The 18,063-nt window shown below is 54.0% G+C and overlaps 2 protein-coding genes across 10 annotated transcripts in view; one reads left to right on the top strand and one right to left on the bottom strand.

Annotated features, from left to right (window-relative positions):
• The window catches only part of LHX6 (LIM homeobox 6), a 33,587-nt gene that overhangs the window by 12,032 nt on the left and 3,492 nt on the right, over nucleotides 1-18,063 (top strand). For 3 of the 7 annotated variants that reach the window (XM_082402279.1, XM_082402281.1, XM_082402282.1), the window contains exons 6-9: nucleotides 1,941-2,041; nucleotides 2,268-2,363; nucleotides 2,581-2,755; nucleotides 10,611-14,241. In XM_082402279.1, coding sequence (XP_082258405.1) covers nucleotides 1,941-2,041; nucleotides 2,268-2,363; nucleotides 2,581-2,755; nucleotides 10,611-10,690 — 452 coding nt within the window. In that variant the 3' untranslated portion in view covers nucleotides 10,691-14,241. Of the gene's footprint in view, nucleotides 1-1,940; nucleotides 2,042-2,267; nucleotides 2,364-2,580; nucleotides 2,756-6,553; nucleotides 6,658-10,610; nucleotides 14,242-18,063 lie in introns of those variants that run through there. The other 4 variants (XM_082402278.1, XM_082402280.1, XR_014247503.1 and 1 more) reach the window with 3 other exon arrangements.
• MORN5 (MORN repeat containing 5) overlaps nucleotides 15,395-18,063 on the bottom strand; it is a 33,793-nt gene continuing 31,124 nt past the window's right edge. For all 3 annotated transcript variants that reach the window (XM_082402303.1, XM_082402304.1, XM_082402302.1), the window contains one exon: nucleotides 15,395-15,608. In XM_082402303.1, coding sequence (XP_082258429.1) covers nucleotides 15,529-15,608 — 80 coding nt within the window. In that variant the 3' untranslated portion in view covers nucleotides 15,395-15,528. The remainder of the gene's footprint in view (nucleotides 15,609-18,063) is intronic.

Genomic DNA, 18,063 nt, shown 5'->3' with positions numbered 1-18,063 from the left:
TGCAAATTATGTTTCCTAATCTGTAAAATGGGGCTGTTGGTAGGACACCTCAAAGACAGATGAGCCGATGTGCTGTAAAGCTGAGAGGCACTCAGTGAACCCTAGAGATGATTCTCACAATGGGGCAGCCTTCTCCACCTTTGGACAGCTCTGGTTGGCCTGGAAGCTCATCCCCTCCAGTTTCCTGGAACCAGGCTTGGGCCCGTCTGCGAGAGATGAAGTGACCCTCTTCTCCCAACTCCCACCGCAGCAGCTACAGGCCAGAGATTTGGGGGTGGGGTTTTCATCCTGGACTGTAAGGAGAGAGGCCTTTGACTCTGGAGACCCAAGCTTCAGTTTTGCTTCTGGCATGTTGTGCTGACATACAAAGTTTCCTTTTCTCTCTGGGCCTCAGTCTCCCTAGTTTCAAGATGGATATTGGACTAGAAAGATCCCTAAATCTCTTCTGGCTCTGATACTGTGATTTCCCAAGACACTCAGGCTCAGGGACAGGGTCCACGTCTTCCCGGGATCATGGGGGCTGAGTCATAAAGTGTCTGCCCCGTCCCCAGTGCCTCTGAGGAGGAACTAGTCAGACGTTCCCAGAGTGTTCTTGGCCATGGCCACAGCAGAGCCATCACTTTCTCCAGCCAGGATCAGGGCTGAGTGGGTCTAGGTGGGGAGCAAGTGAAGCTGGGGTGCTCTGAAGTTACCTGCAAGTAACTGGGCAAGTCAGTTGTGGAGCTGGGATGGAAGCCCAGGAGTTAGAGGTTCCCCCACACCATGGCTCAGGAGTGACTCCAGGCTCCTTCCATACCTGGACCAACCAGGACTACCCCTAGTCACAACCTTGCCAATTACACTCCAGCTCTCACAGTCAGGCCTGACTCCAGACTCCTACCACGCAGGGAACCTGAAGGCTTATGGTCTCAGAACTCCTTACTGATCAGCCCTCAGTTTTGGCTACTGGTTTACTTTTTAATCTTAAACACACACATGCCCATTATAGAAAATAAAGAAAAGATAGTTAAGCAAAAAGAAGAAAATAAAGACCACTCCAAATGCCACCACCCCTCATATTTTAGTGTCTGTCTTCCCAGATTTCGTTCTATGTATGTATGTTGGAGTGTTTGTTTAGTGTTTTTCCTAATTAAAAAAATTATGAACAGTGGTGGAATTCCTGGAGATTTTTATTTTCTTCTTTGTGCTTATCTGAATTTTCTGAGGTTTTGGCAAGGAGCATGTATTACCTTTGCATTCCGAAAAATGAGGTATTAAAAACTAAAATGGGAATACATTTAGTGTGATTATAAAAGTAATGTAAATGGAAAGAGAATAACTAACGTATACTCCAGTTAACAAAGTTAAACCTTAGAGAAATAAGGTGATGAGACACGTGATTGTTGTAAAAACTTCAAAAGTTGCAGAAACATTGAAAGATTCTTCATAATTGCACTCCCTCCTGCTAACACTTTGGTGTATATCCTTCCAACCATTTTTGCTCCCATCCGTTTTTACAAAATTAGGATTACAGTTCTGTAACCTGCCTGCTTCCCATCTCCACCAGCCCTTGGTTTCCCCAGTTTATCAAGGAGGGAGCCCAATTTGGGGCGCTAGAGTCAGCCAGCTGTCAGAATACCAGTCGAAAGGTCCAGAGCTGGGATTTTCTTCTCTCTGAACCTCAGTTTCCTCTGCTGTAACACGAGGATAATGTCACCCGTCCTCAGGGCTGTGAGACATAAAGGGCACACCGAAAGAGAAGCGTCTGGTACTCAGCAGACGCTCAGAAGTGGAAGCCCCTTCCCCAAAGACTGAGCTCAGGGACTAGGACCCTGGGATCCCCCCTCCCAGCCAACTCCGCTCCCGACACTTCCAGGGACCAGCTCCCCCCACCCCCGTCCTTTCCAGGCTGCCACTAGAAGAGATGGGGACGCGTGGTCAGCCACTTCTGTCGCCCTCAGGGAACGGCCTCACGCTGGAGGGGGCAGTGCCCTCGGAACAGGACAGTCAGCCCAAGCCGGCCAAGCGCGCGCGGACGTCCTTCACCGCCGAGCAGTTGCAGGTACCTCGGCGGGCCGCGAGTGGCTGGGTGTGGGCCGGGCGTGGGCCGGGCCTCGGAGTGGGCGGGGCTGAACGGGCCTCCTGACTCCGCCCCTCTGCCCACCCGCGGGTGGCGGGGAGGGGCTGTAGCTGTCTGGGGCGTGGCCTCCGGGCCGGAGCCTCTGATTGGGCCGGGGCCTTGGCGACCTCCGCGGGCTCGTGCCTCACCGCCCCGCGGCGCCTGGCAGGTTATGCAGGCGCAGTTCGCGCAGGACAACAACCCCGACGCGCAGACGCTGCAGAAGCTTGCGGACATGACGGGCCTCAGCCGAAGGGTCATCCAGGTGGGGCCGGGGGTGGGCGGGGCCTTCGGGTCTGGGGCGGGGCCTAGGGACCTTGGGGGTGGGCCCTCGAGCGCGAAGCTGGGCTGCGGAGCCGCGGGTTCGGGGCGCACGTGGCCGCCCTTCCTCAGTTGGCGACGAGGCAGTCCCGCCTGGGGTCCCCCGGCGGCGCGTCCGGCTCTTTTCCGCGAGGCTGAGGCTGCTGAGGCTGTCGTTCCAGGTGTGGTTTCAAAACTGCCGGGCGCGTCATAAAAAGCACACACCACAGCATCCCGTGCCGCCCTCCGGGGCGCCGCCGTCCCGCCTCGCCTCCGCCCTGTCCGACGACATCCACTACTCCCCGTTCAGCAGCCCCGAGCGGGCTCGCATGGTCACCCTGCACGGCTACATTGAGAGTAAGTGACCGCCACAGCCCGGTCGCCCGGCCTGTGGGAGAGGGGGGTGTAGATGAAAGCTCGTGGGCGGCGGAGGCGTGGGGAGGCCTTGATGAGCCTCATGCGTGCAGACGAGGGTTCCGCAGTCTCTCGGACTTAGTGGTTGTGGAGAGGAGTTAAGTGCCCCGGCTCTGCCTTAGAGGGGCTGGACCCTTAGTAGAGGCAAGCCATTAAGCCATTAAGCCATTAAAAAATATTGATACTTTCCAAACATCCACTCTGTGCCAGGCCCCGGGGACTAGGGAGAGAACAAGATGGCTAAAGTCCTGTCCTGGGGAGCCTGGGTTCTGGTGGGAGCGACATGGAACAATACGAGATAGGTGAGCGTGTGGTGTTAATTGTGGTGATTCCTGTAGTCAAGATGCTGGATGGGAGTGTCTGGAGATGTTGCCTATCAGTGGGCTGAGACCAGAAGGATAGATAGGAATTAGTGAGACGCAAGGAGTGGGGAAATAGGGGTGCAGGCAGCAGAGGAACCGAATGTAGGCAGAAAGCGTGGCATGGGTGCGTTTGGGGTTGCAGAAGAAAGCCAGGGTGGCAGGAGTACCCAAGGTTGTGAGGCTGTGGACAAATCACCTGACCTCTTAGAACCTCAGTTTCCTCATCTGTAAACTGGGACATTAATAATGCCTACTTCACAGGGTTACGAGGATCCACTCATGTGTTCAGTAAGTATTTTTTGAGTGCCTTCTGGGATACAACAGACCAAAGCCTGTGTGCTCCCAAGGCTCACGCTGCAGGATGGGAGAGGGGGGAGAGAGAGTAAACGATTAAAGGATGGAGGGCAGGCATGTTAGTGGGGACTGAGCACTGTGGTGGAGAGGGGGTGGCAGGCTGTGGTGGAGTGACCTTCGAGCAGGAACCTGGGGGAGAGAGAGAGAGTAGCCTTGTGCGTTTCTGGGGGATGGACATTCAGTGAATCTGCTGTTGAGCGGGTGCTTATCACAGATTTTCTTTCCCTTTGAGGTTGTTTCTGTTGATTGTTTCCTCAAAGCTGGGCATGACCAGAAATACAGCAGTGATGACAGCATACCCACAAACTCAAACCCTCCGTCTCTGGCTCCAAGGGAAAGAGAAGGGAGGTCAGGGAGAGCACAGCTGTGTCCTGAGTCCCTGCCATGTGCCAGGCACTGTCCTAACACATGTTTCTAAACATCACCGTCCCATTGTACAGATGAGGAAACCAAGGGCCCACAGTAAGTTAGTGGGAGCCAGGTTCCTTAATGATCGAATATGGGCTTTAGCGTCAGACTGTGGGGCTTCAGATCCCGTCCCTGTCACTTACTAGCTGTGTGACATTGGGTAAGCTTCTTAGCATCCCTGAATTCCAGTTTCCTCATCTGTAAAAAAATGAGGACAGTAAGAATCCAAGCTCTTTTAAAAAACGAAAAGAATACCTATCTCAAAGCAGTGTGGCGAGCATCAGATGAGATCATTGACTTAACGTCCTCAGCATTTAGTAAGTGCTGGATGAGTACTAGCTGCCCTCGTGGTGGTGGCAGTGGTTCTGGTTGGTGGAGCTGGGAGTGTAGAGTCCTGCTCACCGCGCCAGGCTGTCAGTTGGAAACCGTGTCTCTTTGTTCTGTTCCATTTCTGAACCATCTGCTTAGTAGGAGGGACTTTTTTCCCCCTTTCGTTTTGAAACAATGACATGTTCAGGCTGCAGAGAGCCCACTGACGATCTAGTTCATCTGTTAAGGGAGCCAAGGACCAGGGGCTCTCTAGGTACCAGGAGTCTGGGCCACCAGCCAGCACTTGCTGTGGAGTTGGTAATGGATCTAGGTGGCCTCGTGGGGAGTCGGGCCATGTCCTCCGGAGCTGTGCCAGGACTCTGCCCACACAGTTTGTTGGCCAAGTCTAGAACTGTCTTAGACACCTAGAGAAGGGGCTGAGGTGCCCTTTCCTCTTCCCCTTAAGGCGAACCCAGCTCAGGGCCGGCGGCATCAAGGGTGTTTGGACCTGCTGCCTCTTGCTGCGTGACTGAAGGTCCCCCTAGCAGTCTTCTTCGCCGTTCACTAAATTCACAGGTTCCTGAGTTTCCCGGAGACTTCGAACTTGGAATATGATAAAAAGCTTTGGAATCAGATTCCAGAAATATGCACACACACACAGTTTCCCATGTAATCTCAGGCTGTTCGTGGACCCCTAAAACCCCCCAGGTTAAGAATCCCCCATCTTATACAACCACCTTATTCTACAGACGAGGGAACTGGGGCTCAGAAAGGAACAGTGACTTGTCCTAAGTTACATATCAATTGTAAGTCTCTGTACAGAGCTCTTTCCCCTCTGACCAAAGAGGATGAAGTGCAGAGAAGAGCAAGGCCATAGACTTCTCCACTGTAGTGGTAAAGAGGCTGAAGCATGAGAGATTTGGGTCAGACATAAGGATGGACTTCCCCCACGCCCGCCACCGCCATTTTAGATGTTGTACAGAGACCCATTCAACAAATTAGATGCCATGCCTCATTCTAGATCCTGGAAATCCACAAAGATCTAGAATCTAGAAAACAGACAAAAATTCCTGCCCTCATTGGAGCTTGCATTATAGCTGGCAAAGACAGATAATATCAAATAAAAAATAAAAATATACAGTAAGTCAGATGATGGTAAGTGCTAAAGAGGAAAAATAAAGCTGAGAAGGAGGACAGGGAGGGTAGGGTTGGTGTTGGGTTGCAATTGTAAATAGATGGTCAGGGAGAGCATCATAAAGAAGGTGACATATGAGTGCAGAGTCCTCTAGGGTATGGGGGTAAAGCCTTGGTGATTCTTGGGAGATAAGAAGGTACAGTGCACCAAGGAGGATTCTAATGGATGGGGTACAGCCTCGCGTGTAGGAGGTGTTCTGTACATATTCGTTTCTTTTTCTTTTTTTACTTTTTTAATTTCAATGTTGATTTACAATGTTGTGTTAATTTCTGCTGTACAGCAAAGTGATTTGGTTATATATATGTGTGTATATATGTATATATACATATATATATGTGTGTGTGTATATATATATATATATATATATATATACACACACACACATTCTTTTTTTTATATTGTTTTCCATTATGCTTTGTCAGAGAATGTTGAATATAGTTCCCTGTGCTATACAGTAGGACCTTGTTGTTTATCCATTCTATATATAATAGTTAGCATCTGCTAACCCCAAATTCTCACTCCACCTCTCTCCCACCCAGCCCCCCCTGGCAACCCCAAGTCTGTTCTCAATGTCTGTGAATGTGTTTCTGTTGCACAAAAGTTCATTTGTGTCATATTTTAGATTCCACATATAAGTGTATTATATGGTATTTGTCTTTCTCTGTCTGATTTACCTTACTTATTATGATAATCTCTAGGCCCATCCATGTTGCTGCAAATGGCATTATTTCGTTCTTTTTTATGGCTGAGTAGTATTCCATTGTATATATGTACCACATCTTCTTTACCCATTCATCTGTCGATGGACATTTAGGTTGTCTCCATGTCTTGGCTATTGTGAATAGTGCTGCTGTGAACATAGGGGTGCATGTACATACTTATTTATGAGTGTTTATTTATCAGTGAGCTAGACAGTTACTGTGTAGCACTTTATAGCTCGTAAAGACTTTCACGTAGAAAAACGGTACCCTATTGAAATTTTGCCCAGGACCACCCAGCTGGTAAGTGGCAGAGGTGAAACTGGCCCCAGGGCTCCAGCCTACCGGGCCTGGGGCTGGTGGGATCCTGCATGGAGGCTGGGGGATGGGCTCCAAGGCATCCTCTCGTCCACAGGTCAGGTACAGTGTGGGCAGGTGCACTGCCGGCTGCCTTACACCGCGCCCCCCGTCCACCTCAAAGCCGATATGGATGGGCCACTCTCCAACCGGGGTGAGAAGGTAAACGGAGCCGGGTTGGGTCGGGTGGGTCAGAGCCACCTTGCCAGGAATGGCTTTCTGGCAGGATTCTCATCGCTGAGCAGGCAGCATGCCACTTTGTGGCAGCCCCTCTGCCCAGCACACTCAGGCCCCCACTGTGCCCCCGAGGTAGTCCCTCAAGCAGGCGCCAGTGTGTTCAGTGCGCACGGCCAGCCTCCTCGCAGTGCGCCGCCCGTGGCTGGCCTTCTCTTTTTCAGATTTCTGGATTTAGTTACTTTGCTCAAACTTTGCGGTCCCGAGGAGGGCTTATATCACACACCACCCCACCTCCCACCATCTCACGGGTTTCTCCTACTTCCTCCTTTGTATTCCTGTCTGTTGGGAGTGAATATCCCAAGCTGGTGGGGCCCGGGGACAGCAGGCCAGCCAGTGACCGTGGTCAACTGGTAAGGCCTCCTTTGTGGAACCCGATCTCTGGTTGTCTCAAGCATTAGGACTGGACACCCAGAAGGGTGCTTGGACATCGCCCAGTCTAGTGGCTTAGTGGCTTGAAAGCTTTGTTTTTAAGCCTGGGAACCCGTTTGTTTACTCTTTTCCATAACACAAGATGCAGATGAAAGGGGGTGGAGCTGCTCTGGGTGAAACTGCAGAGTGAGTAGGGCCCTCACCTCCCGCTCAGCTCCCAGACACCTCCCAGCGAGCCTTGAGAGCCACTGCTCTCAGACACCCTCTCATTTTAGAAACGGGGAAATTGAGGCCCAGGTGGCTCAAGGTCACAGAGCCTGAACGAGAACTTGTGCCTTGATTCGTTCACTTACTCATTTATTCAGCCTACATTCACTATGTACTGACTGTGCCCACGAGCCCCGAGTCAGTTGCCAGGAGCACAGAGATGAGGAAGGCATAGTCCCTGACCTCAAGGAGGCCAACAGTTACAACAAAGGGTGATCAAACTGCGATGCAGAGGCCAAGGGAGCTGGGGGGTGGGGCGCAGCTCGGGAGAGACACAGGAAGGCTTCCTGGACGCAGGCACGTCTGAACCTCAGAGTTCAGCCGGGAAGGCATGAGCCGCCACGGCTCTCAGGCAACCCAGAGCAATTCAGTGCTGCTGGCTCACAGGCTTGGGAGGAAGAAGAGTGAGAGGCGGGGGCCTCGGGCTGCCAGGTGAAGGAGCGTGGACCGTGGTGGGCCCTGGAGGCCTCTTTTAGAAGCATCACTATGGCAGTCCTCGGAGAGGCAGGGAGCCCCGGGAGTCACTGGGTGCGCTGGGCCAGGGAGACGGGGCCAGGCATTCGAGCTGAGTGCAGTCTTCATGTGCCTCAGCGTCATCTGGGCAGCTTGTAGAGATGCAGATTCCCCAGCCTCGCCCCTAGAGAGCTGGTGGGGAATTCTGGGATGGGACCCCGGGATCTGCGGGTGTAATACCCAGCCCCAGTGATTTTGGCAGGCAGACAGGCGTGGGACTACTCCTCCAGGACAGCCCCTCTTACTCTGCCTCCTAATTAAACACCTACTGTGTGCTAGGCTCTGTGCTGGGCTCTGTGCTGGGTACTGTGGGGAAAGTAGATGGTGCGGAGGTACAGACAGCCCAGTAGGACCAGTAGGTTTATAAGTAAATGGTAGCACATATTCAGCCCCAAATCCCGCAGACCCCAGTGGCGGGTGAGCACGCCCCAGGAACGTCCCCTCCGAGATTGTCATACAGGAAGGGCTGCTTTTGGTTGAAGCACTTTACACGTGTTGTCTGATGCTACCCAATCACCCTGTGGATATGAGGATGGCGTCCTCATGGTAAAGATGAGGAGACAGAGGCTCAGAGAGGTGACACGACTTGTCCGGGGATGCAGCAAGTCTGTCAGACTCTGAAGTCCGCCTGGTTCAGTAGTGACCTCCTTCTGTGCCGCACTTTACAGTTTACACAGCGCTGTCTCTGACCTCGCCCTTCACTGTCTCCCTGGGAGGATGACTATGGTTGACACCATTTCATAAGTGCAGAAACTGGGTCTCAGCCAGAGCAGCGGCTTGCCCAGGGTCACACAGTGAGCGTGGGTACAGCTGGCCTCCATCCTAGGACTGCCTGCCTCGGAGCCGGCCCCGTCCTGTGGGAGAGCATTCGTCCTGTCAGACCCGGCACCGGGACTGCGGAGGCGAGCTGGCGTGGTCCCTGTCCTCGGGGAGTGAGTGGCTTAGAGCAGGAGGCAGGCAGCCACTTCCCAGCTCGACAGGGCAGTTGAGGTGAGGCATGCACATGGCCTTCGAGGATTCAGAAGAGGGAGTGGCCAACTCTCGGGAAGAAGCAGGGGACACGAGGAGCCCGTGCCGAGGCCAGGAGGCTTGGACGGACCTGGATTTGAGGGATGGTGGGGGGTTTAGTGTCGCTGAGGCCTTGGGTGCGGTGGGGGAGCTGACAGGGGGTCACATAATGAAGGTCCTGCACCTTCAAGCAAGGGGCCTGGGCATTATCTGGAGGGTAGAGGGGAGCCTGGCAACGGATTAGGGCTGGGCTCAGCTCTTGGAGGCGAGCCCTTGTCTCCTGGTTTCTCAGCTAAGCCTGTGGTTATGTCTGGTTCAGGCTGCAGGATGAGCCGGTCTGGGGTCTGGCAGCTTTGGTGGTGGAAGGTTTCTGGCCCCTGGGTTTGGCTGCTGAGCCAGAGTTTTTCTCTTGCTGGGCCATATCCCCAACTTCATGTCCAGCGGCTCTGCAGAAAGATGTCTCCTCCTCCTCCATGACCTTCTCCCCTCTCACTGTCAGACCTTCCTGCCAGCTGCCAGGGACCTTTTCTGTCCACATCTTGCCAGCCTGGCGGGCTGTGTGTATGGCCAGTCAGTGCAGAACTGCATGGGCTTTCTCCCAAGTCCCTCCGGGCCTGAGCCAGCCTAGCGAGGAGGAGACTCAGGGCCCCCTGGGGCAGCCCCCTGAACCCACTCATCAAGACCAGAGCCGGCCCGGCCGGGAGGACAGTGCTCTGAGCATCTGGGGTAGCACCCTCTGCCTCCACCACATCATCATTTGGCCACACCTGCCTGTGAGCTTCCAGGACCACGTTTATTCCCGGTCATGGGCCCAGATCCCACAGTTCAGAGCTTGGAAGGCTCTTAGAAATCAGGGCCCGGCCGTCATCGATCAGATGGAGAGACTGAGGGAGAGACTGAGACTAATTTTCCCTCTTGAGAGAGCTTCTGTTCAGAAGAGTCCAAAGTCAGGCAGGCATCCCAGAGACCAGAGGAGAGCACGGCCCAAGGTGGGGTGAGTGGGCGAGGCCGTGTGAGGGGGCCCTGGAGTCAGGCCGACCGGACCTCAGCTCAGCCACCTGTTCACTCTGAGACCTGGGAACGCACCCACTGTGTGTCAGGCACCCGGCGTGTCGGAGCCACCTGCCTGTCGAGGTGCTTGGCTGCATGAAGGGCTTGGCCTGTTGCCTGGTGCTTGGTAGGCACCGATGGTAACTGTCAGGGTGGCCTGGAGAGGAAGAGGCAGTGGGTCTAACGAAGGGAGCTTGTTCTAGAGCCCAGGCCTGGGTTGCAGCGCTGGGTCCACCTCTTCCTGGCTGTGTGATGGCGGGCTCACGGATTTTCACCTCCCCGGCCTCAGTGGCCTCCCCTGTAAAGAGGAGATGATGGTGGGACACCCTCGTGGGGCTGAGGTGAGGCTTCTGTGAAATCGTGCAAGTGTGCACTGTACCCAGTGCCGGGCACCGTGCCCGGGAGACGCTTGCTGCTGCTCTCGCATTTCACCAGATCCTCCCCATTCTGAGAGAGAGGTGTTGTCATCCCCATTTTACAGATGAGGAAACAGGCTCAGAGAGGGGGAGTGAGTTGCCCAGGGCCCCGCAGCAAGTAAGTGTCTGAGCCAGGATTTGCACCTAGATGTGGGCCCTGGGCCCCCCTCCTTCTCTATGCCTTCGAGGACTTCTGGGGGGCTACCACGCGGGGCAGGCCCTGGCTCAGCCCCCTCCCACGCCCTCCTCTTGCAGGTCATCCTTTTTCAGTACTAACGCTGCCGGCACTTCCGCATCTGAGCGTGGGCGCCCCGCAGCTGCCCCTCAGCCGCTGAAGCCCGGAGTCCGAGCCGCTGCCAGGGATCCACCCGCTCTGCCTCCACCCCTCATCCGCCATCCTGCCCACCACCAGCTGGGCCCCTGGGCCTGGCCTTCCCCTCTTCCTGCCGAGAACCAGAACCCGCCAGGAGCACCGCGGAGCCCTCCTCCCTGAAGGCAGAGCTCCCTGAAATTTGGAGCCAGGGTGAAAACAACAGCCTGTGTTTCCCATTTAGACAGGAGTCGTCTTCAACTTAAGCTGATTCCAATAGCAAAAGGCCGAATTGAATCGCACGACGCCAACAGCCTTCCAATTTACAGGTTTTCTTTCCTCCCATATTGGCCTTTATTTACTACTTCCTTGGAACCATCTCTGAATTCTGAATAGCCGACAACCCCCAATGTTATCCACTCTGTTGCTTTTGTTTGGAAAACTCTACAGTGTTTGTGGGATGTCCCCAAAGGAAAGCTATGTTCTAATTTTATCATTTCCATCTGTCTGGTTATGTCAAGTTAATTCAGAGAGAGAAGAGACACTGACCAACCCTGAGAGGCCCAATAGGGCAGAGATGGAGGCCTGCCCAGACCAAGAGGCAGGGGGAAAAGCGGGGCCCGGGGTGGGGGCGGGCGGGGCAAGGACCCCCATTGGTTTGGAGGCCCAGGAGAAGGATGCGGCACACTGGGCTGGGAGAAGCACTAGCCATTTTAAGGAGAGGAAAGAGGAAACTCGGGGTGTGTGTTGGGGACCCTGCTTTCACCTAGTTATCCAGCATATGTGCAGGAGACATAGCAGAGGTGGTGTTTGATCTGTGTGGTGACATTTCTGAACGTTTGGACAAGTTAGAATTGGGGACCCTTGTTGGCTACTTGACTCCTGATGGGGGTGCTTGGGCCACGTCTTCTTTGGGGGGACCTCTCATGGGGGAGCTGGGGAACAGAGCCCAGGGGAAGGGCAGAGCGTTCATTCTGGACCCACCTCTGAGTAGAAAGAGGGTGCCTGCTGCCTAGGTGAGTGTACCAAGCCCAGGATTCTAGCTGCCACTTCCGGGCTTCCCCACCAACCCTGCCCAGGGCCGGTCCCACCCACTGCTGAGAACGCAGGCCAGACGCAGCTGTGCTCACACCCGCCCTGTCCTGCTGCAGCTCTTCCACCCCAAACGAAAGGGCTTGGGCTACACAAGACCATGATTTATGTTTTCAGGGGACCCCGTTTGTCCCAAGCTAATCCTGTAATTTTAGAATGACTTGGGTGTCCTGATGCATTTCCCACTAGAGGCTGCTAGTAAGCATGTTTCAGCCCAAGTCCTCCTTCCTGCTTTGATTAACCTGATACGTTGCTTTTTGGAAGGAGACTCTAGGACAGGGAAAGCAAGTTCATGGTACCTAGGTGTCTGCTGTCCCCATTTCACCCATGGCAGACATCGCCAATCAGTCGCAGTACTCTCTATCTCGCTGAGTCTGGGTAAGGGTTCGGAATCCAAATGCTTGAAGTTGGCACTTAAAATGAAAAACGATATGCTGTTCTTGCTCTGGGACCTGGAGGAGGGCTGGGCCCGGGTGCAGCCCAAGAAGGGAACTTGCTTCTTTTGCCTTTCAAAGACAGTTCCAGCTGACTCAGGGCAAAGGAAAGACACCCCTCAGAATGTGATCAGTGCAGCCTGGTTCAGAACTCAACCGGTGAATAAAGTGTGCCTGGCCCTACACTTGGCGCTGATGTTAACAGGAGCAGCTTGGGCCCAGTTCCTGGTGATTGCGGAGCTCTAATCTTTCCTTTGATTTTTGCTCCCAGCCATCGCAGTCCCAAGCACCATCACGTGCTGAGTGGCCAGCCGAGCCATGCCCAGGGTCACCCAGTACCCACTCTGCCTTGAGCCTCCCCCCAGGGTCTGTTCCTTGCGTGGATCACACGTCGTAGCATGCTGCGGTTCAGACACGTCTCCACTAGCCTGTTAGAACAGCCTGGGAACGTACAGGCCATCAAGACTATTTATTTAAATACAAAACAAAAGGAGGAAAACACACACGCGGAAAAAAATTGTAAGCACTTTTTTGTAAAACCAATGTCTGTTTTGTTACATACCTTTCATGTTGTGCTTTGTAAATGTCTTATTTGTGTAATAAATAAAGTTAATGCAAGTAGAAGTGCTGGCACTGACATCCGGAGCACGATGGGATTCCATTTCTTTCCTGCTCTCTGGTTAAGGGCTCAGGCTCAGGCCTGGCCCCCAGACTATCTGGACAGCTAGACAGTGAAACCCCTTCCCGGAAGACTGGTTCTGTTTCCCAGCTAGGAAACTGAGCGTTGTAAAGGCATGATGGTGGGTTTCTTCTCTAATCTGAGCTGTGTAGGAAATCAGGCTGGCTGGTCTCCTCCGTCCCACTCCTGACCGTGCTCTGCTGGGCCCCGTGCCAGCCCTGCAGGCTCAGAAGGGTCCAAGGGGGGCTCTCAGCCCGGCAAATGCTGGAGACAGACGGATCCCTCCGACATGCTGTCAAGACGGAGGGGGGCATTTGAGCTGTATCCTCGGATGAGAAGTTCACAGAAATAAGTTCAAAAGAGGAGATGCTGGGGGACCAGGGAGGGAAGCACAGAGGAGCCTGAGTGGGAGATGGGGGAGAATCTGATATGGCGACGTGAAAGGGAATATGCGATGGGAGACAGGGCCACAGGGCCCCAGCTTCGGCACGAGTCTGGGTCTCATGCTGGCCTCGTCGGGTTCCAGAGCCACCCTGTAATCTGGGGAGCGAGAGAGCGCATCCTTCTGCCGGCCGCCAGATGTTCTTGTAGCAGCAGAACCTTTTGTTCGAACCAGAGCGCACCAGGAAGGGAGTGGAATGGCTCTGCCTGGCGCAGAGGCTTCCCCAGCGCCCCAGCCCCACCCCGTGGCCCCGCACAGAGTCACTCAGAAGCCTCAGCTCAGGGTGTACGTGGCCATCGCCCCTGCAGGGCCCCCCCGGTTAGTTGTTGCATTCTCCATCCCTGACCCCATCCTTGTCCCTCCCCCTCCACTCTTCCAATCCATTTATCGAGCGTTGATTTAGATGTATGTGTATCTTTGAAAAGGAAGTTTGTGTGTGTGTGTTTCTTTACATGAATATACTTTATTTATTTTTCAAAACACAGTTTGGAAACCCCCAGTGGACATCAGTCCTGTCATTCTACTGAGGTGAGTGACTGTTGCCCTGGCGGGGAAAGGTGATCCCCCCATCCCTCTGCGGCGCAGCTGAGCGGGCCCAGGTCTCCCTTGACTCCTGGCTCTGCCCCAGCAGGCCGCTCATGGGGCCCTAGATCAAAGGCTAGCTTCCTGCCCTTGCGACCTTGGCAAAGCCCTCCCAGGCCCGACTCCCTCTCCTGAGCAGCCCTTGGGACAAGGCGCAGGGGGCTGCAGGATTCGGCAGCCTCTAAGGAGGGAAAGTTACACAAAGATCCAGGTGATCCAGGTTGCTTGTGGCCCAAGTATAGCCCTGGAACATGTTACCACTTCCTCTGCTGGTTTTCAGCTGACACATGAGATCCCTGGGGGTGATTCTGAAGAATAATTACTCTGTATGCACAGCTAACGAATTAGTTTTTTTTTTTTTTTTTAAAGATTTATTTATTTTATTTATTGATTGATTGCTATGTTGGGTCTTCGTTTCTGTGCTAGGGCTTTCTCTAGTTGCGGCAAGCGGGGGCCACTCTTCATCGCGGTGCGCGGGCCTCTCACTATCGTGGCCTCTCTTGTTGCGGAGCACAGGCTCCAGACGCGCAAGCTCAGTAGTTGTGGCTAACGGGCTTAGCCGCTCCGCAGCATGTGGGATCCTCCCAGATCAAGGCTCGAACCCGTGTCCCCTGCATTAGCAGGCAGATTCTCAACCACTGCGCCACCAGGGAAGCCCACGAATTAGTTTTTAAAGCAAGCACATATTGAATACCTGCTAAGTGCCAGCTCCTTTATTGTATTATTTCATTCAACCCACATAGCTTACCCTATGGGTTTAAGCATCATTGTACATTTTACAGATGAGGAGACTGAAGCTCAGAGAAGTGAAGTGACTTGCCCAGGGTTGTATGATACCCTGTGACTGAGCTGGGATTCACACCCAGGTGTGTACGATGCCAAAGCTGCATTCTTTCTGTGGCACCACGCCGATTGCGTGCTTAGGGTAGGAAGCTCAGATGGGGACGCTTCAGAGAGGAAGAGGCGGTCCTGGGTAATCATTTCTGGGCTTCCAGGAAGATACCAGCTGTGAGCCTGGTCCTACTGCCCTGTGAAATCAAGACTGGTAAGGCAGGCAGCTTGTAGTACACAAACAAACAAACAAAAAACAGCAACAAAAAACAGCTGGGCTTTATCTTCAGGAGGACTCGGATTCAAATGCTGTGTGACCTAGGGCAGGTCACTCAGTTTCTCTGAACCTCAGATTTCCCATCTCTAAAAGGTAATGCTAAGCCCTTTCTTACAAGGCTGTTGTGTGGAGCTGAGCTAACATAACCACACTGCCCGCACACATGAGTTGCTCATTCCATTACATTTGTCTATCATTATAAGGTGATGGCTCTCAAACTTCCATATGCGTAAGAAATACCTGAGAATGCAAACTGCTAGACCCCAGTCTCAGCGATTCTGATTAGCAGGTACTAGGGTGGGGCCCAGGAAGAGCTAGTTCACAATTTTGCCCAGGTAGATTCTGATGCAGGTGGAATGAGGGTCCAGCTCCAAGAAATAGTCTAAGGAAAGTACAGTTAGGGCCACTGATGGCAGAAAGCTTTTATTCCCGAGTCAAAAATCCGGTTCTAAAACTACAGCCTGTCCCCTGGGCCAGCCAATGCCAGGGGCACAGAAGGAAGCTTGTGACCGAGGGGGCTTAGCACTCACGGCTTGGGCTTAGGACCCATGGTCTCGTCCCAGCCCTTCCGACACGTCCGGATGATCCACTCATGCTCGTCATCATCTGCAAGAGAGGAGGAGGGAGAGCTGGTCGTGCCCTGCCCCGGGAGCCCCCAGGCAGGGTCTTGGGGCTGGGGTGCATGTTGGAGGTGGACCTTGCTGACAGAGCCAGGCACAACATGGATGGGCCGCTCTGAGCTGGGCCCGTGCCCAGTGTGACATCCACCAACATCACCTCTGGGACAGCCGGTCGAGGCCTTCGTTTCTTTTCTGGGCTTTCCATTCTGGACCCTTCAGAGAACCTGTGGTTTCCCAGGGGGCTGACACCTTCTGTTTGCCCAGGTCCTTTCGGTGGGGAGAGGAGAGGAGGATCTGGGGGTCCTGTAGGCCCACATGCATTTATCTCCCTTAACTTAATCCTCGTGACCACCCGATGGCAGCAAGCCCGCCTTTCTGCGGACGGACTAACAGGCTCAGAGGATGAGTCGCTAGTCCACAGCCACAGGGTTAGCACGTGGGAGAGCCCAGAACTTGAGCCCCGGGGCTGTCTGAGTACAAGACCTGTGCTGTTTTTAAACCTCAGAGAGAGAGAGAGTTGAGTGGGACACATCCCTTAGTCCACAGCACACTCTCTGTGCCAGGCCCCTCTGCGGGCTGACTCTATTTTCATTTTTCCCCTTTATCCTCCAAAGCCACACCCAGCCCCTTCCCCCTGCCCCCCAAGACAGAGACCCACTCCAAAGGCGGGATGTATACCCCTAAAAATGCACATAGCCCTGTAAAATATGTACTGTTGTTTTGTGTGCGAATGTGGTTTCAGTTTACATAGATGGCATTGTGCTGTGAATTTCATTGTGCCTCACTTTTTTCACTCAACACTACATTTTCAAGATCTATTCTTGTTGAGACGCGGACATCTAGTTCTTTGCTCCTGACTGCTGCCTAATATTCCATGGTGGGCTTCCGTCATGCTTTACTACCCATCCTCCCAGGGGTGGACACGCAGGTTGCCTCCACCTCCGGTTACCGGGAATGATGCTGGGACAAATGTTCTTGGGTCCATCCCTTCGTGGATACGTGGGAGAATTTCTCTGGGATTATATTCCAGGAGGAGGGTTACGGAGCCGTGCACATACTTCATTCCCCAGGACTCCCAGCGAAGCCCCTGTTTTTTTCCCCAGCACCGCACTGCCTGCCTGCGGTCCTTCCCTCGTTCCTGCCTTCCCTCTTCCTGGGGACAAAGAGCACCGGCCCAAACCCCTGCCCTCGAGCAGTTGTCCTCAGGGCGCAGCACCAGAGTCTCTTGCTTCCCACCCTCACCCCCTGCCTAGCTCAGTGCCTCCCGCCCAAGAGGCGGGAGTATGGAACTACTCATCCTCCTTGGGTGCCAAATGGCAGAAGCTAGACATAAAAGACACTCCTTGAGAGCTGAAACGCAGAGGGCCTGAGATATCCTGCCCTCCGAACCAGGGCCGCCTGCCAGGAGCCCTTTCCTCTTCTGTGACAGCACCACTCCCCGGCCCAGGGAGACAAGGCTTACTGTCAGCCTACTGTGTGCTCTGTAATTTACAAACGTCGTCTCTCACTGAGTCTTTTGTGAGAGCCCAGTAGGGTAGGAAAGATTACCCCCACTCTACAGAGAGGACGAGGCTTACCTCGTGTCCACGTCCAGCGGAATTTAAGCCTAAGGCTCATCAGACCCCAAAGCCTGACTTTCCACCCCAGGGCAGGCCCGAGGGTGCCAGAAGGCGAGGCTGCCCCACAGAGCCGGCCTCCTCCGTCCCCCCCCCCCCCATTAGTTCTTTGTCTGTGACCTCAGGAGAAAGGCTCTCTGCCTGCACACTCTGGCCTTTGAGGACTGCCCTGGGCAGCCGGTGGGCCTCAGTTTCCCCCGGGGAGGCTGCGGGGGAATCCGCACCTGGCTGTCAACCCGGGGGGGGGGTGGGGGGGGACGGTGGGCGGGGAGAGCGGCGGCACACAAGGAGTTAAGTGCTGGTGAAGCCCACTTTTGCCACACCGAGAGCAGCCTGGTTGATAATTACAGTTCTGAAGTCTCCGGGCTATTCGAATCAGTGCAGCTGCAACCTCTTCAGTGGTAACCCTGAAACCAGACCAACTGGGTTTATTGTGCTGAACCAGTCCTCAGGCCCCTCCCTGATGGTTACAAATTGACAGCAATGGACTTAACAGCCCTCTTCACTACCCCTTTCACTCTCTACCTGGCCGCTCAGCCACCAATTTGAATGACAGATGCCTCCCCTCCCAGCAGCTGCTCCCCAGCCCTCCCCTCCACCTCCCCTGTGCCGCAAGGCGGCTCCCCTGTCCCTGCCACGCCAGGGCGAGGCTGCCGAAGCACATTTCATCAATATTTAAAATGGAATTAAACCTGCAGCTTTGATTAATGCCTCCCAGATCCCGGCAGTTGTGATTACTATTTTGCAAATTGCGATTGTTGGAATATGTTAATATGATTGTCTGAGAACATCTTCACCTTCTCGGATAATTTTCCCCCTTTTTCG

The sequence above is a fragment of the Balaenoptera borealis genome, assembly GCF_965194805.1.
Source record: "Balaenoptera borealis genome assembly, chromosome: 8".
Taxonomy (NCBI): domain Eukaryota; kingdom Metazoa; phylum Chordata; class Mammalia; order Artiodactyla; family Balaenopteridae; genus Balaenoptera; species Balaenoptera borealis.
This window is presented reverse-complemented; position numbering and strand designations above follow the sequence as displayed.